The following is a 26,741-nucleotide window of genomic DNA, read 5'->3' on the forward strand; positions in this document are numbered from 1 at the left end:
AATATAAATTTTTGATATTAAAAAAGTACTGAATGAATTATTTCTTCATATTAAAGATACTATTAAAATCCTACAGACTATGTATTTCCTTCACTTTAAGGTATGCCACAGCTTTAGATAGGTGAGGAGAAAAAGGAAGTGTTCAAATACTTTTTTCAGGATGCTGACAAAATCCTCTGATCAAGATTTACTACTGGGTATTTGGAGAAATTAATGCAGGAGTAACAAGTACCTTCACTACAGAGAATAATCAGAACCTCAACAGTAGCTCTATAAATAATTATTGAGGATAAACAGAAAATGAAATAATTAGGCATATCGTCTTTCAGGAAAAGGTATTTTTAGACCCGTCAGGGCAGTTATGTCTGTAAAGGTTCTATTGTTTTCGTTGGGGAGGAGGAGGCAGCAAACTTGTTCCTGAAGTTAAATTGAAATAATTGTTCATTGTTTTCCCAGGAGGCATGACCTCACAGAGTCCCGGTTGTAGTCATCACATACAAATCAGCAACTGCAAAAAATGACTTGTTAGGTATTTAAAGTAAAATTTCATTCTAAAACATCAAAACAGACTTACTCAACTTCCTAAATGAATGTTAACATTTGAATTTGTGTATATGATCATAAGGCCAGCTTTCCTAAACTGCTGAGGATCTAAAGTACAATTTATAAATTTTAAAAGCTTATCAACTGTTTAATTCACTGCAATAAAAACACTCGTGGCATTTTCTTAGTCATTCAAATTGCAGGGCACATTGCATAAAAAATTTTTTGTACAATAAGCTTTATACACTAAATGAAATATGAAATATGGTACATTGTTTATAGAAAGAGAAATTCAATTTCAATATACATTAGATCTCTGTGCTGTTAGTAGGGTAAAATTAGAGTTGTCAAATTTGAAAAAAAACAAAAACAAAAAAAACCCACCGTATGTCCATTCTATTTGAATTTTAGATAAATAGTGAATGACTTTTTGGCATTAAGAGTATCCCATGGATCTACTGTATTTTTATTTGGTAAATCTGACAAGCTTAGGTACAGATAATGGTGGCTAATGATTCCATATGCTTTGGAGATCAAGACCCAAAGAGAGCACAGTGATCTAAGTTTTGAAAAGATGGTAAATCTCAAAAAGACACCTATATTCTCATAAAAGTTAACTCTCTCTGTGATGCTAACCTTTTGAATTGTCAAATATTTCAGCTTCCCTAAATATCAGCAGAAAAATACAGAAAAACAATATTTTCACAAACACGCACACAAAACTGCTTAAAAAGAACTATATCAAAATATTATCAGTGGATATTCTTGTCTTGGATAAGACTATAAGTGATTTTTTTATTCTTTCTACTTTTACATACACCATTTAATTCAAAGGAAAAATTTTTACTAATGGAGAATAATTAAAAGTTTAAAAAAAATCTTTGGAGCTCTAAAAAATAGAAAGGAATGCTTTCTATTGAAGCTATTAATATATTTGTGAAAAATCTGTATGGTATACAATTACAAGCCTATTTAATGGGGGAAAAAGTCATTGCCAAAGCAAACTAGCTATCATCTGAAATAATCAAACATTTTTAAATACCAGGGTGTCATTCAGTAAATAAACAAGCTGCTGTTCTAAGTACTCAAAGGGAAGAGTTTAGTCCCACTGTGTAATCATTAGCTAGCCTGAATTAACTATAGGTCAAGATCAAAGAATAGTATCTTAAAGGTACTTACTATCTTAAAGGGGATGGTACTATATTATCCTATAAGAGTGAATGTGATCAATACAGGTAGCCAATCCAGATCCAACACTCTACAGATTTTTTTGGTTTTGTACTTAAACTTCAAAGCCTCCTCCTCAGTAATCCCCTGCAGTATGCAATTCAAGTTAATACCTTGTCTTAAGGCAGGATACCATTGGCCCTTTAGACATCTAAGATTACTATAGCAAGAGAGACTGCTCCGTGTTTATTGTGTTACAATTCTCCCTGAAATTAATATGCAAAGAATAATGTGGGCATGATATAGCTTGACTTGCTATAAAAGTAACTTCTACTTAAAAGATAATTTTAGGGCTTCCCTGGTGGCACAGTGGTGAAGAATCCGCCTGCCAATGCAGGGGACACGGGTTCGAGCCCTGGTCCGGGAAGATCCCACATGCCGCGGAGCAACTAAGCCCGTGCGCCACAGCTACTGCGCTGCGCTCTAGAGCCCACGCTCCCAACAAGAGAAGCCACTGCAATGAGAAGCCCACGCACCTCAACGAAGAGTAGCCCCCGCTCGCCGCAACTAGAGAAAGCCCGCGTGCAGCAAGGAATACCCAACACAGCCAAAAATTAATTAATTAATTAATTAATGATTTTTTAAAAAAGATAATTTTACTTATGGAGTAAAATTTATGGAAACATCAATCAGCTTAAAGTCTCGGTTAGCATAGAGAGTTGTGCATAAATTACGTTCATACTACAGGGGTAGTTCACAAGAAACTGAGGATGCATCTCTAAAAAAGGGCTTCTCAAAGTACCTGAGGCAAAGGAACAACTTTTTAATTTCAAATTTGCAAAAAACCAATACTTTTATAAAATAAAAATAATTCACTAGACATATAGATTGCCAACAAGCACATGAAAAGATGCTCAACATCGCTATTAGAGAAATGCCAATCAAAACTACAATGAAATATCACCTCACACTGGTCAGAATGGCCATCATTAAAAAGTCTACAAATAGATGCTGGAGAGGGTGTGGAGAAAAGGGAACCCTCCTACACTCTTGGTGGGAATGTAACTTGGTTCAGCCACCGTGAAAAACAATATATGGAGGTTCCTCAGAACACTAAATACAGAGTTGCCACATGATACAGGAATCCCACTCCTGGGCATATATCCAAACAAAACTATAATTCAAAAAGATACATGAACCCCTATGTTCATAGCTGCACTATTCACAATAGCCAAGACGTGGAAACAGCCTAAATGTCCGTCGACAGATGAATGGATAAAGAAAATGTGGTATATATACACAGTGGAATACTACTCAGCCATAAAAAATGTAATAATGCCATTTGCAGCAACATGGATGGACCAAGAGATTATCATACTAAGTGAAGTAAGTCACAAAGAGAAAGACAAACACCATATGATATCACTTATATGTGGAATCTAAAATATGACACAAATAAACTTATCTACAAAACAGAAACAGACTCACAGACATACAGAACAGACTTGTGGTTTTCAAGGGGGAGGGGAAGGGGATGGATGGATTGGGAGTTTGGGATTAGCAGATGCAAAGTATTATATATAGAATGGATAAACAACAAGTCCTACTGTATAGTGCAGGGAACTATATATAATATCCTGTGATAAACCATAATGGAAAAGAATATGGAAAAGAATGTATATTTATGCATAATTGAATCACTTCTTTATACAGCAGAAATTAACACAACATTGTAAATCAACTATACTTCAATTAAAAAAATTAAAAAAAAATAAGTCACTGGAAAAGAAAAAGATAAAAAATACACACACCCTTGGATGTTGTGGCAATATCACATCGCTAGAGAAGTTTATTCTTGATTTCTATACTTACTTTATCTCAGACTGGTAACAATGTACAGACCAGCATTGGTCCATGGACCACACCTTGCAAAGCAACGTCTCAGATCATACTGACTACATGTTTATACAGATAGCAACAAACATGTTAAAAATTCATAATAAGAATTTTTTAAATTACCTCTTCCTATAAGGACTCCAATTTTTGAGTCTAATTTTTCCCCTGGGTCACAACTTCTTGTCACTAATTTGAGAACTGGAAGAAAAGGTCTGACGTCACAGAGTCTTCTTGTTTCATCTTCAAGCTCCTCATATACAGCAGTTTGATTCACACATGCAAACATATAGGAGTCAATTTCCATAAGGAGGTTAAACATTGGGTAATTATGAACTTGTTTCCATAACATCTGCAGGAAAAAGTAATAAGACATCTTCTGAAATGGAAATACTTGCTCAAGTGTACAAAGATATATCTACAAGGATTCTCACTGCAGCACTCTTTGGAAAACTCAAAAACTGAGGACAAGCAAAATGCTTAGCAATAAGGGATCAGTTAAGTGAATTACGGAATATTACAGAACTGTGAAAATTAAACAGAAAAACACAGTAACATGGAAAGCTATATGAGATATATTAAGGTTGGTTTCTTTTAAAAATAGCAAATTGTAAGAGACTATGAAAGGTATTTAACCCATTTTTGTAAAGTAATATAATGGTATAATGCAAAAAAATGCATTTATATAAACAAAAGTATTAAACATGAAAATCTATGAAGAATAAGAATCACTGAAGACTTCCACATTTAGCATTCTTGTGAACATAAATAATTTCTAATTAAAAAAAAGAACATTTAAAGTATGTATCATCTATCACCTCTATACAAAATTTACATTATTTTTGTCCTGAATTCTTTTCTATTCACCAGAGTTATCTCCATTAACTAGCACTGTCCTGTCAGGATGAGCAGAATCAATTTCTCATGATCTCCCCTGAAGTCTCCTGGATGAGATCATATAAAAGGTCATCACACAAACACAAGGTGGATTACATATTTTAACTGCAACCAGGACAAAAGCCAACAGCTGAGGGATAAAAATCGTGGCCAATCCTCAGATTCAGTTATATAAAACAAACAAGAGAAATTGATGCTAGGCAAAAAAAAAATAACAAAAAATAGGTAAACTGGACTTCATAAAAATTAGAAACTTTTCTGTATCAAAGGACACTATCATGTTATAAAGCAGAAGCTAACACACTATTGTAAGGCAATTATACTTCAATAAAGATGTTTAAAAAAAAAAAAAAAAAAGGACACTATCATGAAAGTGAAAAGGCAACTCACAGAATAGGAGAAATTATTCTCAAATTATATGTTTGATAAGAGATTACCATCCAGAATACATTAAAGAACTCCCATGACTCAAAAACAAAAAACAATTGAATTAAAAAATAGGCAATGGTCTTGAACAGACAATTCTACAAATGGTCCATAAGAACATGAAAAGATGCTTGAAATCATTAGCAGTTAGGGAAATGCAAATAAAAACTAAAATGAGATACCACTTCACAGTCATAAGAATGGTTATTACCTTAAAAAAAAAAAAGGAAAACAAGTGTTGGCTAGCATTTTGAGAAACTGGAACCCTTTTGCATTGCTGGTGGGAAAGTAAAATGGTACAGTCATTGTAAAAAAAAAAGTTTAGCAGTTTCTTAAAAAGTTAAAACAGAATTACCATATGATCCAACATATGGAGAGCAGGGATTCATACAGATACTTGTGCACCAATGTTCAGAGCAGCATTATTCACAAAAGACAAAAGATGATTATAACCAAACTGTCTACCAAAAGATGAATGAATAAACAAAATGTGGTATATTCATACAATGGAATAATATTCAGTCTTAAAAGGGAATGAAATTTAGATATCTGTAACAACATGAATGAACTTTTAAAATATTATGCTAATTGAGAAAACCAGACACAAAAGGTTGACTACGGTGTGATTCCACTTACATGAGGTAGCTCGAATAAACAAGTTCATATAGACAGAAACTAGAACAGAGATTATCAGGGACTAGGAGAGGGGAAGTTTATTATTTACTAAGTACAGAGTCTGTGTTTAGGATGATGAAAAGTGCTGGAAATGGATAGTGGTGATGGATTGGGCAACACTGTGAATATACTTAAAACCAAGAAACTGTGTGCCTAAAAATGACTCTTACGGTAAATTTTATGTTATACATATTTTACAACAATAAGTTTTTTTTAAAGGAGCAAGGTTTCAATGGTTAATTCAGCTTCAGCTATAGCCACAGGCATCCATACCTGTCACTTGTGACTATAAAAATAAGTGTACTATCTGCCCCTGTAGGGTGCCCAAAACAATTAAAAAGTGATCCTTTTCACTTAAGGGATTATGCAGTTCTAGAATTCTTATGTCTCCCTGATGAAGAAGCTTGGAAAAGAGTTAAAAGGCTGTCCAAAGTCAAGCGCTTTAAAAAGGTTTGTCAAAATACTTTTTCTTAAATATATCATAAACCCCAATTTCCATATTGGGTTCAGCTATTTGAAAAACATTAAAGAGAAAGTTTAGGAAAATAATTTTACTTATAAGTCATAATCTTCACAAATCAATAGTACTCACCAATTCGCTTGAAAAAAATCATCCAACAAAACATGCAAGCCTTGTTATGTGAAACAATTTGCTTTCAAATGAGGACACAGCATTCATTACTGGGGGAAAAAAATCTACTGAACAGCAGAAAACCTTTCTTTCCCCCAGAGTGACCATGAAAAATAGTGGGGATGGGGACAGAAAATGGGGATTAGAATGGGAAGGAAAAGGAGAGAAGAGACAACCAACGAAAAATCACTTGAGGAAAAACAAACGTGATAAGCTCAAAGACAATTAGTACAAAGATCTTACCTCAAAATAAAACTTTCTAGAACAATGTCAAATTCCTTTTGATAACCTGAAACAAACCTTTCAAACTAGCTAATATAAGCTAATTTGTCTTCATTCAGGTATCACACGTGGATTTTTTAAAAAATTAAAAGTGAAAAAAAAAAAAATTAGAAGTGAGTGGGAGTGAGAATGAGAATGTTTTATATAGCCAATAAACAAGATCCAAGACACAGTATGGATCAAAATCTTTAACATGTAATGACTTATAAACTTCTCTCAAACTTACCATATGATTTACATTAATAACATTCTAAAATGGAGGAACATTTTCCCCTAAGTGATATAGTAAGTAAGCTATGTTTATAGAAATTCAGCCTGATAACATACCTGTTTAATATAGGAAATGGTAGCTTCCCGAGGTACCTCCAACTGGATATAAATCCCAGTGGGCAAAAGGAAATCCACGGGTATGGAGCCATCAGATGCTATCTGTGAATCCACTGCCCAGATGTCAAGGATGTCTGCCATAGCAGGAGGCATTATGAAGCGGAAGCACATTCATAACCATGGGGCTCTAGAAATCAGTAAGTAAAACTTAGTGAATTAATTAGCCAAATTTTATAGTAAAACATGATAAAGCTCACCAATCCATAATTAGTCCTTGGATTTCAATATAGCCAACAATGTAACAGGAGGCCAATTAAGTTAAGCAAGAGTAAGCCACTGTAACTTAAAAATATTTTTCGTTATCACTACATAAATTATGTATATATACCATACTGATTCAAATTCAACATAATAAGTATATGACATGTGAAAGATGAAAGGTTTAAGGAGTACAGGCTCCTGAGAAATCCAGTTAACAACCACTCAACAGGGGATTCTCTCCAGACTTTACTTAGAGAATTGATATCTGCTTCTTCAACCAAATTTTTCTTGGCAAACTCCATGAAAAATGGCAATGAAGAGGGCCTTCCTTCAAAAATAATTTTCTATCAAGCTCACAAGAGAAACAAAATGTCATGAACTTAGTCCCATGACCCACCACCAAAGTATTAAAAAGACCAAATCCCCCAAACCAGCTGGCAAGGCCCTTTACGCTATGACTCTGGCCTGTTTCTCTTTGCTTCTCTGACTACTCCACAATCTAGGCTCTTGTGCCACAAGTGCCTTTTGCCTCCTGCTGCTAGACCTATGTTCACAGATATGTTGACACTGCCCGTACCAAACCACTATTCCAACAAATGCACCCTTCAACTGGGTCATTTAAGTCTCATCTATTCCTTAAGGGCTTCAGTCAAGAAAGCACAACGATAATCCTGGGAAGAACATGGGCACTGAAGTTAAAAAAAACAAAAAAACAAAACAAGGTTCAAATCGCATTTATTCAAAACATTCAAGTATCGTGTCAAAAGAGACAGGCGCCAACTTGAAGCATTTTGGGGCATCAAAAACAATAATGACATCCATGGATTGAAACACATCAAATATATACAAATATGAGACAATAATGATAGAGAAAAACCCTTTATTGGTCAACTTCGGAGACTGATTTGAAACAACCTGGGAAAGTTAAATATGGATTAAATATCAGATAATTTTAAGGAAACTGTTCATTTTGTGAAGTATAATAATGGAATGTTATGTTTCTAAAAACCAGTCTTTATCAGTCAGAGACACATAATGAAGTATATATAGGGATAAAATGACACTATGCTTGGCATTTGCTTTAAATTATTCCATTTTTTAAAATGTGAATGGGCAGCTGATTTCAACAAAGATGTAAAGGTAATTCGATGAGAGAAAAGAAAGTCTTTTCAACAAATGGTGTTGGAATTAGTAGACATCCGTATGCTAAGAAAATGAAGCTCAATCCATATCTCACGTCAAAAATTATAAACTCAAAATGGATTGTAGGCCTAAATGTAAACACTAAAACTGTAAATCCTCTAGAAGAAAACATAGGAGAAAATCTTGTGATCTTGGATTAGGCAAAGAATTCTTAGATACAACACCATAAGCACAATTCATAAAATAAAAAATTGATAAAATGAACATCACCAAAACTAAAAACTTCTGCTCTTAAGGAAGACACTGCCCATAATATAAAAAGACAAGCCACAGACAGGAGAAAATGCTTACAAATCATATAAAGAACTTGTATCCAGAATACATAAAGAACTCTCAACATACAATAATAAGAAAACAGCTCAGGGCTTCCCTGGTGGCGCAGTGGCCAAGAGTCGGCCAGCCAATGCAGGGGACACGGGTTCAAGCCCTGGTCCGGGAAGATCCCACATGCCGTGGAGCAACTAAGCCCGTGCGCCACAACTACTGAGCCTGTGTGCCGCAACTACTAAAGCCCACGTGCCTAGAGCCCATGCTCCGCAACGAGAAGCCACTGCAATGAGAAGCCCACGCACCGCAACAAAGAGTAGCCCCCGCTCGCTGCAACTAGAGAAAAGCCCACGCACAGCAATGAAGATGCAACACAGCCGAAAATAAATAAATAAATAAACAAATAAAAATTTAAAAAAAAAGAACATCCTGAATTCCTAAATTTGTTTAAAAAAAAAAGAAAAACAGCTCAGTTTTTTTAAATTGGCAAAAGATTTGAACAGAGGCTATCAAAGGAGATAGATGGATAACAAAAGGGCTCAATATCATTAGTCATATAAATTAAAACAACAGTAAGACACCACTACACACCTCTTACATGGCTAAAATTAAAAAGACCAACCATACCAAGTGTAGACAAGGAAGAAGAGGAAATGGAACTCTCATACACTGCTGGTGGGAATGTTAAACAATAGAGCTACTTTGGAAAACAGTCTGGCAGTTTCTTAACATACACTTAGCATATGATCAAGTCATCCCACTTCTAAATATATACCCAAATGAAATGAAGGCATATATCCATGTAAAAACTTGTACATAACTGTTCATAGCAGCTTTATTTATAGTAGCCAAAAATTGGGAAAAATTCAAATGTCCATCAACAAGTGAATGAATTTTTTAAAAAGTGGTACACTCATACAATGGAATACACTCAAAAAAGCAAAAACAAACAAACAAAAATCCACTACAGACACATTCAACAATGTGGATGAATCTCAAAATAATTATGCTGAGTGAAAGAAGCCTGACAAAAAGAGTACATACTGTATGACTCCATTTATATAAAAGTCTAGAAAACGTAAACTCGTGTATAGTGACAGATCAGTGGTTGCCTTGTGTGGGAGAGGGCAGGGAAGCAGGAAGAGGTAAGAAGGAGGGATTACAAAGGGACACAAGGAAACTCTTGGGAGTGGTGGATATGTTTATTTACCTTGATTATGGTGATGATGGTTTCAGTGTATTCATACGTCAAAATATATCAAATTATACACTTTAAATATGTGCAGTTTACTTTAAGTCAATTATCCCTCAATAAAACTGTTTTTAAAAGTGACAGAAATAGATGAAATGAGAGGCAAAATGTTGGTATTTACTGAAGCTGGGTGATGAGGAGTACACTGTATTACTCCTCTGCTTTTGTATATGTTTGCTATTTTCGTAAAAAAGGTTTTGTTAAATCCCATCTAAGAACATTCCTGGTGGCGCAGCGGTTAAGAATATGCCTGCCAATGCAGGGGACACAGGTTTGAGCCCTGGTCCGGGAAGATCCCACGTGCCACGGAGCAAGTAAGCCCACGTGCCACAACTACCGAGCCTGCACTCTAGAGCCTGTGAGCCACAACTACTGAGCCCGCGAGCCACAACTACTGAAGCCCATGTGCCACAACTACAGAAGCCCACGTGCCTAGAGCCCATGCTCCGCAACAAGAGAAGCCACTGCAATGAGAAGCCCACGCACTGCAACAAAGATCCAACGCAGCCCAAAATAAATAACTAAAATAAATAAATTAAAAAAAAAAAGATTAAAAAAAAAGTCCCATCTATACCATTTACCAGCTATGTGAATTTTGGTAAGTCACTTAAACTTCCTGAGCCTCCATTAACTAAAAAAGGGATTCATAATAAAATGCTCCTCCTGGGAACACTGTGACAAATGAAGGAGCTAATATGTGAGAGCCTGACACATTGCAAGTTCTGCTAAATGACAGCTTTCTCCCTTTACTGAACATCCTGGCCGTTACTGATTCCTCCTCCTAACTCTTACACCACATAGCCTAGATCCACCACACTGACACTGTCATAAACAAGCCTTGTTTCTGTAGGCAGAACAGAACAATGATTAAAGATTGTGTTCTCAGAGTCTAACAGCTTAGTTGTAAAACCTGGCTCCATCACTCCGCTAGCAGAGATATCTTGGGCAAATCACATGTCTTCTTCCTACTTAAATTCCTTTATCTGTGAAATGGTGAAAACAACAGTAACTACCTCATAGCATACTTATTAACACTGAGTAAAGAATGCCTGGAATATAATAAGCCCAATGTTTGTTGCTACTTATTAATTTTTTTAATTCAAAAACTGTTAGTTCTTTTGAGCTGTGAACCACATATATTCAACTACTTTTGTTTCCCCAAAAGTGATTAGCAGATAGTAGCCATCTGTAATTGTTTAATGAACTTAAGACCAAACACTATTATCCCTACTCCAACAATTTAAAAAAAGGAAAAAAAAAAAAAAAAAAAGCTCACAGGATAATTGAATTTATAAAGGTAAGTACTTACTATGTGTCAGCATTCTACTAAAGTCTTACATGCATTACTATATTTTATCCTTACTACTACCCTGTGGTAATACTACTACTCCTCAAGAAGCACCTGAGACTTAGAAAATCTGAGATCTCATGGATAAAAAACAGCAGTCCTCGGATTTGAAGTTGGGTCTAACTCTACAGGGTGAGCCCAACACCACACTCTACATAATAACTACTAAAGCACCATAAAAAGAGTCTGAGACATTTAACCATAATAAACCACATTACGTTGACTGTAAGCTCCTTGAGGTCTTGTGCCATGCTTCTTAAAATACTGTCTCTCACCAAAGTGTACAGAGAAATCATTATACGTAGAAATTCTAAACTGATAAACTTTCACAGACAAGAACAAAACTACACAAAGTGGGCTACCCTGGTGGCGCAGTGGTTGAGAGTCTGCCTGCCAGTGCAGGGGACACGGGTTCGAGCCCTGGTCTGGGAAGATCCCACATGCCGCGGAGCAGCTGGGCCCGTGGGCCACAACTGCTGAGCCTGCGCATCTGGAGCCTCTGCTCCGCAGCAAGGGAGGCCGCGATGGTGAGAGGCCCGTGCACCGCGATGAAGAGTGGCCCCCACTTGCTGCAGCTAGAGGAAGCCCTCGCACAGAAACGAAGACCCAACACAGCCAAAAGTTAATAATAATAATAATTAATAAATAAATTAATTAAAAAAAAAAAACTACACAAAGTTACTACAGATGTCATTAACTGTCGCTGATCCTAGAAAGGCTTTAGGTAAATCACTGCAGAACAGCCTTTAGAGACTGTCTTCAGTGGAGCAGCTTCTCAACTTTCCAAGTATTAGGCATTCAAGAAACATTTGAGGAATGAAAACATGCTACATCAAATTTTAAAGACCATGCTTTGCTTACCTTCAAATACCACCATGCAAAGACAAACAGGGGAAAGCCATCTCCTGAACACCAAGTATTACATATGAGTTAGGAGTTGTCAACAAAAGCTGACAGGACAAACTAAAGTTAGCACTTAAAACTGAGATGAGTTTATGAAACATCAGCCAACTGTCACAGAATTACAATCAAGATAAACCTGTATACTCCCCTGGTTTCTTCAGCATAGATTTTTGGCAAGATTCTCACAACTGAAGCCAAATCACCTGATGAATACCCATAGTAATACAGGAGCACGAAACTATAAAAACAAAAACTCTGAGACCTCACCCTTACCAGACAACTGGAAATGATGAGACTTCCTGAGCCTCGGGAGCCCAGAGCAGCAACCTTTTCAAGGAGACATACTGCACCTCACTACCCAACAGCATCAACTCCCCAGATTCAAATTCTAAACTTCGCGGGTATTAGAGGCAAAACCACTATGGCAGATTTAAGAATTTCTTGATGAAGTAGTCATACCTAAAATGAATTACAAAAATGAATTCATGGGCCCCTGCCTTCCTTACTTTCTAGATCTGTCATTCAACATTCCCACACATACTATCCTTAATCCGGCCTTGCTGAACTGCTGATACTTGCCAGCATTTCCCATACTCTCTCCTGCCTCCTACCTTAAACCTATCATCCCTCTCCCTAGGTTGTCCTCAGCTACATATGTCCTGACCAACTCTTAGTCTTCTAGACTCTTGGAATCCACCCCTAATACTCCTCTGTGCACCCAAGCACCAGGGCATATCTGTGTCAAAGCAGGAGCACACTATATTGAAGCTTGTTGCTTAGTGAGAACTTCCCAACCTCCTACTATTTCTGGCTCAATAAATATTTACTTCTGGCTGAATGAATTCGAATTCTACGGAAATCACTAGAACAATTGTATTAGATCATTAAAAAAGTGATTTTTCTTTTTTGTTCTTTTGGCCGCGCTGCGCAGCATGCGGGATCTTAGTTCCCGACCAGGGATCGAACCCATGCCCCCTGCAGTGGAAGCACAGAGCATTAACCACTGGACCGCCAGGGAAGTCCCCCTTAAAAATGTGATTTAGGGACTTTCCAAGTGGTCCAGTGGTTAAGAATCCGCCTTCCAATGCAGGGGATGCGGGTTCGATCCCTGGTCGGAGAACTAAGATCCCACGTGCCACAACTACAGAGCCCACCACGTGCTCTGGAGCCCACGTGCCACAACTACAGAGCCCATGTGCCACAACTAGAGAGACACCCGCAGGCTGCAACAAAGACCCGACGCAGCTAAAAATAAATAAATAAATAGCATTAGGAACTGGCAAAGTAAATGGCAAGTGTCAAGTATTTCTCTCCTGCCATCTCAAAATGCATCGTAAAGTTTAATCCTTTAGCTTTACAGTTAACCATGCTCTTTGCTTACTGAAGCAATATCACACCAATCTCCAAAATCAATTCCCCTACCTTTAATTTTTTTTAAAAAAGTTATTTTATTGAAGTATAGTTGATTTACAATGTTGTGTAAATTTCTACCGTACAGCAAAGTGATTCAGTTATACATATATGTACATTCTTTTTCATACTCTTTTCCTTTATGGTTTATCATAGGATATCGAATATAGTTCCCTGTGCTATACAGTAGGACCTTGTTGTTTATCCCTCTATCTTCTATTTCAAGGACAAAATTCTCATATTGAAAATATCAACTTTTTGACATAAAATCATCAGAAGGATTCTAATGATTCATCAAAATATTGATGATGCTTGAAAAGCAATACTGTGTTTAAATGAGAACTAGAAATGTTTTTCTCAAAAAGGAGTGAATTATCAAAGGGAATACAGTAGGCCCTCTGTATCCATGGCTTTCACATCCGCAGATTCAACCAACCACGTATAAAAATTTCACAGATACAGTATAATGACTGTATTCATTATACTAAACCATTTTATATGAGGGACTTGAGCATCAGCAGATTTTGGTATCTGTGAGGGCTCCTGGAACCAAACCTCTGTAGATACTGAAAGTGAACTGTAATGAAAGGTTACGTCCAGGTACATAAATTTCTACCTTGATATTATCATATTAATAAGTTACTAATAACTGAGTTAGAATGGTTGTCAGACTTTATAAACACTACAGATAGACATATACCATGTAATTACAGCCTAACATATAGGCTGTACTTGTGTGTCACTTTAATAAAAGCACTTTTATTAGACCACTTCTCAAGGTTTTCAAAGTACTTTAAGTTAAATACTACCTAAGAGACTGGTTTTCAATCTTCATATTCAATATTCTTTCTAAATAAGTATTTTACAAATACTTTAAAAATCTGAAATGAAATTATTCATATAATTTACATACATATATAGCCAATTTCAAAATATACTCATATAATGTCCTAATTATAATATAAAGGGAAAATAAAAGAAAATAAGACTGTATATTTCAGTATGTGAATACTTGGACATAACCATACCCCTATACAATGAAGTAGTCAGAGGTTTGAATCTATACATAGAATCACCATGGATGTGACAACTACAAATGCAGACTGATCAAATGCCATAAAAGCCACTGGTGCCATTGATTTTACAAATCTTTACCTTCCAAGTTTATATCTTCCAAAATTAATGTATTAAAATCATGTAAAAAATGATGTGTATTATATTTTTATGTAAATAAATAAAGTTCAGATCTAGACTCAGATAATAATAAGACTTTTAACCATGACATAATAGTAGCACCTCCCCCAATCACTGTATCAGCAACAGGTACAATATCACCCCCTACAAATTTCAAAAGCATCTTACGGGGGGGATTTCACACTGTGCAGTTTCAGAACCCCTGCTCTAGGACAATTCCTACTATTTCTCAAAGGATTAATGGGGTCTCACAATTCATCTAGACCTAACTGTAGTCTGTATTTAAAACAATAATGAACATAATTTCCCATACATTTCTACTTGACAATCAATAGTGTTTCTTGTATTTGGCTATGTTGTCTTTGGCTAATTCTTGAAGGGTAAAAGAAGCTCTAAGTCAAGAAAACTTTAGCCCCCTAACCAATCAGAGGAATGTAAGGCCAGTATAACTGGCTCTTAGTTTTCAAGACCCTTACTAAACATACTGATGGGGTAGTCTAACTAAAACTACAGGGGAGTGTACGGCTGATTCATTTTGTTATGAAGTGGAGGCTAACACAACAGTGTAAAGCAACCATACTCCAATAAAAAAAAAAAAAAAAAAAGAACATAAGCCATCTATTACCCAGCAGAAAAGTCAAAGAAGGATCTTTTTTCTCCTGTATCTCCCAGCTTGGAGTGTGCAGAAAGGAACTGATGGCTACAATTCACTTTTATTTCTGTCTGATACAGGAGAATAATGGTTCTCTTCTCAATTCCTCCTAGTTCCTTTCTAATCAGTAGAGAAAGAGAGGTGCACCAGTTCTAACATTTTAGAAAGAAAAAATGGCCCCCCAAGTTAAGAGACACCTCATTCCTCTATGTCTTGATGATTTACAGTTTTAAAAAAATAATTGATAGAATTGTTTTTAGAGCAGTTTTAGGTTTATGGAAAAACAGAGCAGAAAGTAAGATAGTTCTCCCCCACAGCTTCCTCTATTATTATCTCACATTAGTGCAACACATTTGTTACAACTGATGAACCAATGTACTATTATTAAATGAAGTCCATAGTTTTTTAAAAAAACAAAACAAAACGGGGCTTCCCTAGTGGCACAGTGGTTAAGAATCCGCCTGCCAATGCAGGGGACCTGGGTTCGAGCCCTGCTCTGGGAAGATCCCACATGCCGTGGAGCAACTACGCCCGTGCGCCACAACTACTGAAGTCTGCGTGCCTAGAGCCCATGCTCCGCAACAAGAGAAGCCACTGCAATGAGAAGCCCACTCACCGCAATGAAGAGTAGCCCCCGCTCGCCGCAACTAGAGAAAGCCCGCGCGCAGCAACGAAGACCCAACTCAGGCAAAAATTAATTAATTAATTAATTTTAAAATTCCTTTAAAAAACAAAACAAAACAAAACAAAAAACTACAGGGTAACTCGTAGCACTTAAGAGCTTCTTGCGTAACACTTTTTAAAAAATTTTTATTGGAGTGTAGTTGCTTTACATGTTGTGTTAGTTTCTACTGTACAGCAAAGTGAATCAGCTATACGTATACATATACATTTTTTTTCTTTTTTTTAACCTTTAATTTTTTTTTTTAAATTGTAGTTTATTTACAATATAATGTTTCAGGTGTGCAACATAGTGATTCAACGTTTTTATATATTATACTCAATTACACTCCATTTGAAGTTATTACAAAATAATGGCTGTATTTCTCTGTACTGTACAATATTTTCTTTTTTTTTAATAGATCTTTATTGGAGTATAATTGCTTCACAATACTGGTAGTTTCTGTTGTACACCAAAGTGAATCAGCCATATGTATACATATGTTCCCATATCCCCTCCCCCTTGAGCCTCCCTCCTGAGCCTCACTCCCATCCTCCCTATCCCATCCCTATACACATAACTTTTAAGGTAAGTACTGAGAGAGGGGACATACTCACAAAATGTGCTGTGCTGTAATTAAAAATAGTATGTCCTTTATCTGATCTAAAACTGACACTGTTGCTAAACAAATAAGGTAACAAACCAAGTGGCAACAGATAAATCTTTTATAAAGATATTCTGAAGAAAATGAAATTACTGCTACATAATTGAAAATAAATATATTCTGGTTCCTATTTCCCTTAGTCACCCTTAGTTTATAGGGAGCATCACACACAAGAGTCCAGCCCGAGAAGTAACTTAGAATTTCAGGTTGGAAGGTACCTTAGGAGTGACAGACCCTTCCTATTTTAAAGATGAGGAAACTAGGGCCCAGATAAATCAAGTAAATTACCCAGGTGACACAAAAACAGAGCCAGGACGGAAGTAAGATTTTTTTTCCAAGCAATTAACATACTTTACAATTATTTTTTCTTTACCTTTTTTTTTTTTTTCCTTCTTTAAAGGAAATGTTCTTAACAGGGTTGCCTTAGCACAACAATCCTTCACAGGGTGACTCTAGCACAGGGTTAACCTAGTACAGCAAGCACAAGACCGTACCTCAGTCTGGTATCACTCTTTTGTTTGAGCATTAAGCAAATGATCAAAGGCTGAGGACAAGCATGAAACTACTTATGAAAACAACTTTTCAAGGAAGCTATCAGAGGGCACAGGAACTTCAGTAGTGACAATTAGCTCAACTAAACACTTAGACTTGTAATTACAAACCCATATCCTGTCAATTGTTCACTAGCAGAAAGAGAGGAAAGGGTTTAGACATTCTCAGCTTCCCTAGCAATGTGCCAGCAGAACTACAGGATTTTACTTCTTTCAATCAAGTGATAAGTAGAAACCAACATAAACTTGCTAGACAGATGAACAAGTAGTTCACACTAAAACTTCTTTGGAAAATCATGGGAAAAAAAACTTGAGAGATTGAAAGTGAATTTTTTAAAAATATTAAATGCAATAGTATTTACCTAGTATTTATTTCTTTACTATTATAAGATATAGGTAGAAGACAGGTTAATGTTCATAAAAGAACTGGAAGGGGCAGTGCACTTATCATGAACACCACATTTATTATCTCAACCTTCAGGTTTCAATCACAGACAGTTTAAGTGACGGGATTTTGATTTATCTGGGTTTCTGTCCTTCCCCTCCCCCCACTTCTACTGTTCAAAGACAACAAATCAGCCTTGTTTGCTGATTTGTTTACAATGAAGTATGCATTATACTGAACACTGAAAAACTGAACAGTATAGAACTCCATTTGTTAAAGATGGTTATTTTATCTGAATCACTGTAATTCCATGTAAAAGATCTCTCTAAAGTAATTCTACAAATTATTAAAGAATAACTGCTAAAACAGTACTGTATACCTTATCATTTATATTGAAATAACATTCAAATTTATCCTCTTAAAATAGAAGGTGGGGGCTTCCCCGGTGATCCAGTAGTTACGAATCCCCGCTTCCACTGCAGAGGGCATGGTTTTGATCCCTGGTCGGGGAACTAAGATCCTGCATGCCGCGTGGTGCGGCAAAAAAAAAAAAAGAAGAAGAAGAAGAAGGTGGCACTCTAAATAGCCTTTAGAAAATATTTGCAAATATGCACTGAGCCTTGAAAACTTTTTAAACCTACTAACCCAGTAATTTACCTATTTAAAAACTTGAATTCAGGAAAATTTTCATACACAAAGCAAAAACATACAAACGTGACAAACTTGCAAATAACCTAACGGTCCAAATATCAAGAAATAGTTAGACAAACAATGATATACCCATTTGATGGCATATTAAGCAGCTATTTATACTGAAGTTTGTCATATGTGTACAATACTATGAACATGTTTATAGATGATATGGATAGAGTAAAATGTAAAGCAGTACAAAAAGTATAATTAGAATTCTGTTAACTGTAAAAAGGAAAAAATCCTAAGTACAATCTAATGCATGGAAATTTAGGCTGGAAAACCAGAGGCTGGGAGGGGGAAAGGGAGGAAGGGGGAATTAGATGAAGTTAGTCAAAAGTATAACCTCCCAGTTATAAGATGAATAAGTACTAGAGATGTAATGTACAACATGATGAAAATAACTAACACTACTATACATTATACATGAAAGTTGTTAAGAGAGTAAATCCTAAGAGTTCTCATAAGGAAAAAATGTATATTTTTTCTATTTCTTTAATATTGTGTCAATATGAGATAACAGATTTTCATTAAATCTACTGTGGTAATCATTCCATGATGTATGTAAGTCAAATCATCATGTTGTATGACTTAAACTTATACAGTGCTGGATGTCAATTATATCTCAACAAAACTGAAAGAACAAAAGAAAGAAAGAAATTAAAGATGGAAGGAAATATACTAATATAGTTCAAAAGTAACTATAAATAAATATTTGCTTTTTTCAATGTTTTATTAATGAGAGCATACATATTATATACTTTTTTAAAAAGTTCTATTATTCAAGACACTTAGAATAGTCCAAAAGAAGAACTCAGGTTAGAGCTAGGCTAGCTATTCTTAATATGTTGGTGTTCATCAGTACTTCCAAACGTCAGATTTTCATTCTTAGTAGTTAATGTTAATATAAACAGAATACATTTGTAAATACTTAATATGTCTCTGTAAAACAAGCATATTTCTTATAAGCCAGATTTATTTCAATGTCTATGAATGCAGAGCAATTTTTTAAAACCACAACACTTAATATACCAAGACGGCTTCTCTGTCTAACCTAGACACTGACAAGACTAACTCCTGTCTTGCTTAAGCAATTCCTCTCTTTTAAAACTTTCCCCAACAAGCAACCTATAATGCACAAACAGCTGGTAATCACAGTAAATATCCTGAAGAGGAAAGTATATATCTAAACCTGAAATAGTACAGGGAATTCCCTGTCAGTCCAGTGGTTAGGACACCACACTTCCACTGCAGGGGGCCTGGGTTCGATCACTGGCTGGGGAACTAAGGTCCCACAAGCCGCGTGGCATGGCAAAAATAAAAAATTTTTTTTAATTTTAAAATCGTACAAATTTAAATAAAATATATAATATTACTAAATTCCCCTCCAAAAACCAGATTACTATCCTAAGATCTTAAAAGACATAGCTCCAAAGTATAAATTTCAAATTCAGTAAAGGAATCATTTCATAAAATTATCTAGTATGTAAATGTTACTTTTTCTATTTTGAATATTTAAAATACAGTCTAATCTTAAGTCACTGAACCAGGCATTCTGTCATTCTCTTTATCTAGTATGAAGTTCATTAATATCCAGATCCACAAAGATTTATTATTGAAACACTAAGTAGTCCTTTTTGTAATACTGTTTCACCAACGTGTTTTTTGTATAGCTTGGATTTCATAACCTTGGACAACTAATTTATGAATAAGAACTTTCCACCCTGCAAAGTTAAAGGATTAAATAAAACAGCACATACAGAAAAGAACTTTGCATAGCACTTCACATAAAAAAGCACTCAAGGGGGGCTTCCCTGGTGGTGCAGTGGTTGAGAATCTGCCTGCCAATGCAGGGGACACGGGTTTGAGCCCTGGTCTGGGAAGATCCCACATGCCACGGAGCAACTAGGCCCGTGAGCCACAACTACTGAGCCTGCACATATGGAGCCTGTGCTCCCACCAAGAGAGGCCGCGATAGTGAGAGGCCCACGCAACGCGATGAAGAGTGGCCCCCACTTGCCACAACTAGAGAAAGCCCTTGCACAGAAACGAAGACCCAACACAGCTAAAAATAAATAAATAAATATTAAAAAAAAAAAAAAAAAAAGCACTCAAGGGACTTCCCTGGCAGTCCAGTGGTTAAGATGTTGCACTTCCACTGCAGGGGACATGGGTTTGATCCCTGGTTGGGGAACTAGGATCCCGCATGCCGTGTGGCAAAAAACAAAAACAAAAACAAACAACAACAACAAAATACAAAATCTCAATAATTGATGACATATTAATTTACAGTGAGACCAGTTTCTTTCCAACAAAAGGAACAGCCATGCCTCCTAGTCACAGCATAAATCATCAGTCTTGTTTGCTTGATGTGAAAGAAATTAAAACAGTATTTCTTAAAAGGTGGTCTCTAGTGACCTACAGGTGGTTTGCTCACATACATTTCCCCAAATTAATTACATTTTCTACAAAAATCCCACAACACAACTCTATGCTAGCAGAGCTGTGTTGTTCAATTTCCCTTGGGTAACAGTTAATGGGATGCTTCCAAATCTTAGCAAATATATTTTTACTTCACTTCTGCTACAGCATTTACTTTTGTTAAGTATTTATTGTTAGTATTATGTTGTATCATTCACCTTAGGATCAGTGGCTCAAAACTAATTCAAAGAGACCAAAATCAGAGGGGCAAAAATTAAAGTTACATTCCTTGTAACAAAACAAACACAATTTCACAACTGCAAAAAAAAAAAAGGTTCCAATGATAACGTTAATGACAATACTCAGAGAGAAAGCAGAACGAGCTACTGCAAAATTCCTTCACCAAGAGGGGAGAGAGCAGAAGCAAGAAGAACTACAGTCCTACAGCCTGTGGAACAAAAACCACATTCACAGAAAGACAGACAAGATGAAAAGGCAGAGGGCTATGTACCAGATGAAGGAACAAGATAAAACCCCTGAAAAACATCTAAATGAAGTGGAGATAGGAAACCGTCCAGAAAAAGAATTCAGAATAATGATAGTGAAGATGATCCAGGACCTCGGAAAAGAATGGAGGCAAAGATCAAGAAGATACAAGAAATGTTTAACAAAGACCTAGAAGAAATAAAGAAAAACAGAGATGAACAATACAATAACTGAAATGAAAAATACAACAGAAGGAATCAATAGCAGAATAACTGAGACAGAAGAACGGATAAGTGACCTGGAAGACAGAATGGTGGAATTCACTGCCACGGAACAGAATAAAGAAAAAAGAATGAAAAGAAATGAAGACAGCCTAAGAGAACTCTGGGACAACATTAAACGCACCAACATTCACATTATAGGGGTCCCAGAAGGAGAAGAGAGAGAGAAAGGACCCAAGAAAATATCTTCAAAAGAAAGCTGGAGTAGCAATACTCATATCAGATAAAATAGACTTTAATACAAAGAATGTTACAAGAGACAAAGAAGGACACTACATAATGACCAAGGGATCAATCCAAGAAGATATAACAATTATAAATACATATGCACCCAACATAGGAGCACCTCAATACATAAGGCAACTGCTAACAGCTATAAAAGAGGAAATCGACAGTGACACAATAATAGTGGGGAACTTTAACAGCTCACTTACACCAATGGACAGATCATCCAAACAGAAAATTAATATGGAAACACACGTTTTAAATGACACAACAGACCAGATAGATTTAATTGATATTTATAGGACATTCCATCCAAAAACAGCAGATTACACTTTCTCCTCAAGTGCACACAGAACATTCTCCAGGATAGATCACATCTTGGGTCACAAATCAAGCCTCAGTAAATTTAAGAAAACTGAAATCATATCAAGCATCTTTTCTGACCACAATGCTATGAGATTAGAAATGAATTACAGGGAAAAAAATGTAAAAAACACAAACACATGGAGGCTAAACAATACGTTACTAAATAACCAAGAGATCACTGAAAAAATCAAAGAGGAAATCAAAAAATATCTAGGGACAAATGACAACGAAAACACAATCCAAAACCTATGGGATGCAGCAAAAGCAGTTCTAAGAGGGAAGTTTATAACAATACAAGCCTACCTCAAGAAATAAGAAAAATCTCAAATAAACAATCTAACCTTACACCTAAAGGAACTAGAGAAAGAAGAACAAACAAAACCCAAAGTTAGCAGAAGGAAAGAAATCATAAAGATCAGAGCAGAAATAAATGAAATAGAAACAAAGAAAACAATAGCAAAGATCAATAAAACTAAAAGCTGGTTCTTGGAGAAGATAAACAAAATTGATAAACATTTAGCCAGACTCATCAAGAAAAAGAGGGAGAGGACTTAAATCAATAAAATGAGACATGAAAAAGGAGAAATTACAACAGACACTGCAGACATATAAAGCATCCTAAAAGACTACTATAAGCAACTCCATACCAATCAAATGGACAATCTGGAAGAAATGGACAAATTCTTAGAAAGGTATAACCTTCCCAGACTGAACCAGAAAGAAATAGAAAATATGAACAGACCAATCACAAGTAATGAAATTGAAACTGTGATTAAAAATCTTCCAACAAACAAAAGTCTAGGACCAGATGGCTTCACAAGTGAATTCTATCATACATTTAAAGAAGAGCTAACACCCATCCTTCTCAAACTCTTCCAAAAAATTGCAGAGGAAGGAACACTCCCAAACTCATTCTATGAGGCCACCATCACCCTGATACCCAAACCACACAAAGATACTACAAAAAAAGAAAACTACAGACCAATATCACTGATGAATACAGATGCAAAAATCCTCAACAAAATACCAGCAAACAGAATCCAACAGCACATTAAAAGGATCATACGCCATGATCCAGTGGGATTTATCCCAGGGATGCAAGGATTCTTCAATATACGCAAATCAATCAATGTGATATACCAAATTAAGAAATTGAAGAAGAAAAACCGTATGATCATCTCAATAGATGCAGAAAAAGCTTTTGACAAAATTCAACACACATTTATGATAAAAACTCTCCAGAGAGTGGGCACAGAAGGAACCTACCTCAACATAATAAAGGCCATATACGACAAACCCACAGCAAACTTCATTCTCAATGGTGAAAAATGGAAAGCATTTCCTCTAAGATCAGGAACAAGACAAGGATGTCCACTCTCGCCACTATTATTCAACATAGTTTTGGAAGTCCTAGCCACGGCAATCAGAGAAGAAAAAGAATTAAAAGGAATACAAATCAGAAAAGAAGAAGTAAAACTGCACTGTCTGCAGATAACATGATACTATACACAGAGAATCCTAAAGATGCCACCAGAAAACTACTAGAGCTAATCAATGAATTTGGTAAAGTTGCAGGATACAAAATTAATGCACAGAAATCTCTTGCATTCCTATATACTAATGATGAAAAAATCTGAAAGAGAAATTAAGGAAACATTCCCATTTACCACTGCAACAAAAAGAATAAAATATCTAGGAATAAACCTACCTAGGGAGACAAAAGACCTGTATGCAGAAAACTGTAAGACACTGATGAAAGAAATTAAAAATGATACCAACAGATGGAGAGATATACCATGTTCTTGGATTAGAAGAATCAATATTGTGAAAATGATTACACTACCAAAGCAATCTTCAGATTCAATGCAATCCCTATCAAATTACCAATGGCATTTTTTACAGAACTAGAACAAAAAATCTTAAAATTTGTATGGAGACACAAAAGACCCCGAATAGCCAAAGCAGTCTTGAGGAAAAAAAACAGAGTTGGAGGACTCAGACTCCCTGACTTCAGACTACACTACAAAGCTACAGTAATCAAGACAATATGGTACTGGCACAAAAACAGAAATATAGATCAATGGAACAGGATAGAAAGCCCAGGGATAAACCCAGACACCTACGGTCAACTAATCTATGACAAAGGAGGCAAGGATATACAATGGAGAAAAGACAATCTCTTCAATAAGTGGTTCTGGGATAACTGGACAGCTACATGGAAAAGAATGAAATTAGAACACTCCCTAACACCACACACAAAAATAAACTCAAAATGGATTCGAGACCTAAATGTAAGACCAGACACTATAAAACTCTTAGAGGAAAACATAGGAAGAACACTCTTTGACATAAATCACAGCAAGATCTTTTTTGATCCACCTACTAGAGTAATGGAAATAAAAACAAAAGTAAACAAATGGGACCTAATGAAACTTAAAAACTTTTGCAAAGCAAAGGAAAGCACAAACAAGATGAAAAGACAACCCACAGAATGGGAGAAAATATTTGCAGATGAATCAACAGACAAATGATTAATCTCCAAAATATATAAACAGCTCATACAGCTCAATATTAAAAACAAACAAACAACCCAATCAAAAAATGGGCAGAAGACATAAACAGACATTTCTCCAAAGAAGACACACAGATGGCCAAGAAGCACATGAAAAGCTGCTCAACATCACTATTAGGAAATGCAAATCAAAACTACAATGAGGGCTTCCCTGGTGGCACAGTGGTTGAGAATCTGCCTGCCAATGCAGGGGACACGGGTTCGAGCCCTGGTCTGGGAAGATCCCATGTGCCGCGGAGCAGCTGGGCCCGTGAGCCACAATTACTGAGCCTGCGTGTCTGGAGCCTGTGCTCCGCAACAAGAGAGGCCCTGATAGTGAGAGGCCCGCACACCGCAATGAAGAGTGGCCCCCGCTTGCCACAACTAGAGAAAGCCCTCGCACAGAAACGAAGACCCAACACAGCCATAAATAAAGAAAAAAAAAAAAACTTCGGCAGGATGTCACTCCATTTCTGACCTCCTCCGATGTCATTTAAAAAAAAAAAAAGAAAACTACAATGAGGTATCACCTCACATCAGTTAGAATGGGCATCATCAGAAAATCTACAAACAACAAATACTGGAGAGAGTGTGGAGAAAAGGGAACCCTCTTGCGCTGTTGGTGGGAATGTAAATGGCTACAGCCACTGTGGAGAACAGTATGGAGGTTCCTTAAAAAACTAAAAATAGAATTACCATATGACCCAGCAATCCCACTACTGGGCACATACCCAGAGCAAAACCATAATTCAAAAAGACACATGCACCCCAACGTTCAATGCGGCACTATTTACAATACGCAGGTCATGGAAGTGACCTAAATGCCCATCGACAGATGAATGGTAAAAGAAGATGTGGTACATGTATGCAATGGAATATTACTCAGCCATAAAAAGGAATGAAATTGGGTCATTTGTAGAGACGTGGATGGATCTAGAGACTGTCATACAGAGTGAAGTAAGTCAGAAAGAGAAAAACAAATATTGTATATTAAAGCATATAATGTGGAACCTAGAAAAATGGCACAGATGAACTGGTTTGCAGGGCAGAAATAGAGACACAGAAGTAGAGAACAAACATATGGACACCAAGGGGGGAAAGTGGCGGGGGCGGGGGTGGTGGGATGAACTGGGAGATTGGGATTGACATATATACACTCATATGTATAAAATGGATAACTAATAAGAACCTGCTGTATAAAATAATAAAATTCAAAACAAGAAAAAATTCCTTCATCAAACTACACACTGGGCGCTGCATAATATCAATGACATAGAACATGACAGAGCAATTCCTACCTCGTGTGTACATTAGTAGACATTTTGCTTTATGAAGCCCAAAACCCCTGGAGTATCTATCACGGCTCCTGAGAGAGAAGTGTTCAGTGACTTTTTGTTCTGTTTATGAATGAAAAGCCATGCAACCAGAGTAAGGATTTTTCATTTGGTTCGTTATTTTGTGAGCCATGATGTAGAACAAAAATAGCAGCTGCATGTACTTCTCATGGATTTAAGTTACCAACACAACATCCCTGTGTCAGTCTTTACTTGTAGTCAATGCATTCACAAGTGATCTAACTATAGATACAAGAATCTGACTATGGTCTACTATAGTTGTACCTGAGGGTTCACATATTTTTTAGCATGTAAATAGCACACTATTTTTTATCACAAATGAACTTCCTTTATATTATAGTTAAAGCATATTTTTCTTATGTGTGTAAGTAGATTATATTACCTATAAATTTCTTTTCAGTATAGTAAAACAAGTATTATAAAACATACTACAAAAAGGGGGTTGGGTCTAACAGGGTTTAGAATCTTTATTATAAACTTCTTTAAGATTCTTTATACATATAGCAAAACTTCCTAGAAAGGTACTTTCAAGAAAGGTTTTACCAATTTGTATCCCCACTACATTAATGGATGTACACAGTATCCATTAACAGAGCTGTAATAAAGCTTTTTAATCTTAGCCAATTATTTAAAGTTATCTGAGTTAATCTGCATTTCTGATTACTTGTAAAATCAAAAATTTTTTAAAGACTACAAGAACCCCACAGGGAGGGAGAGAACAGGCAGAGTGTAGGAGGGTAAGACACCATTCCCAAAGAACTGTCTTACAAAAGA

General features: G+C 36.1%; 1 protein-coding gene across 4 annotated transcripts in view; it reads right to left on the reverse strand.

The window, feature by feature from the left end:
• Positions 1 to 26,741, reverse strand: part of PIK3CB (phosphatidylinositol-4,5-bisphosphate 3-kinase catalytic subunit beta) — a 199,080-nt gene that overhangs the window by 102,515 nt on the left and 69,824 nt on the right. For 3 of the 4 annotated variants that reach the window (XM_036851089.1, XM_036851090.1, XM_036851088.1), the window contains 2 exons: positions 6,842 to 7,028; positions 3,730 to 3,955 (listed from right to left, as the gene is read on the reverse strand). In XM_036851089.1, the coding sequence (XP_036706984.1) occupies positions 3,730 to 3,955; positions 6,842 to 7,012 (397 nt within the window). In that variant the 5' untranslated portion in view covers positions 7,013 to 7,028. Of the gene's footprint in view, positions 1 to 3,729; positions 3,956 to 6,841; positions 7,029 to 26,741 lie in introns of those variants that run through there. The other variant, XM_036851091.1, reaches the window with a different exon arrangement.

Source organism: Balaenoptera musculus, chromosome 4, assembly GCF_009873245.2.
Source record: "Balaenoptera musculus isolate JJ_BM4_2016_0621 chromosome 4, mBalMus1.pri.v3, whole genome shotgun sequence".
In the NCBI taxonomy this organism is placed as follows: Eukaryota; Metazoa; Chordata; class Mammalia; order Artiodactyla; family Balaenopteridae; genus Balaenoptera; species Balaenoptera musculus.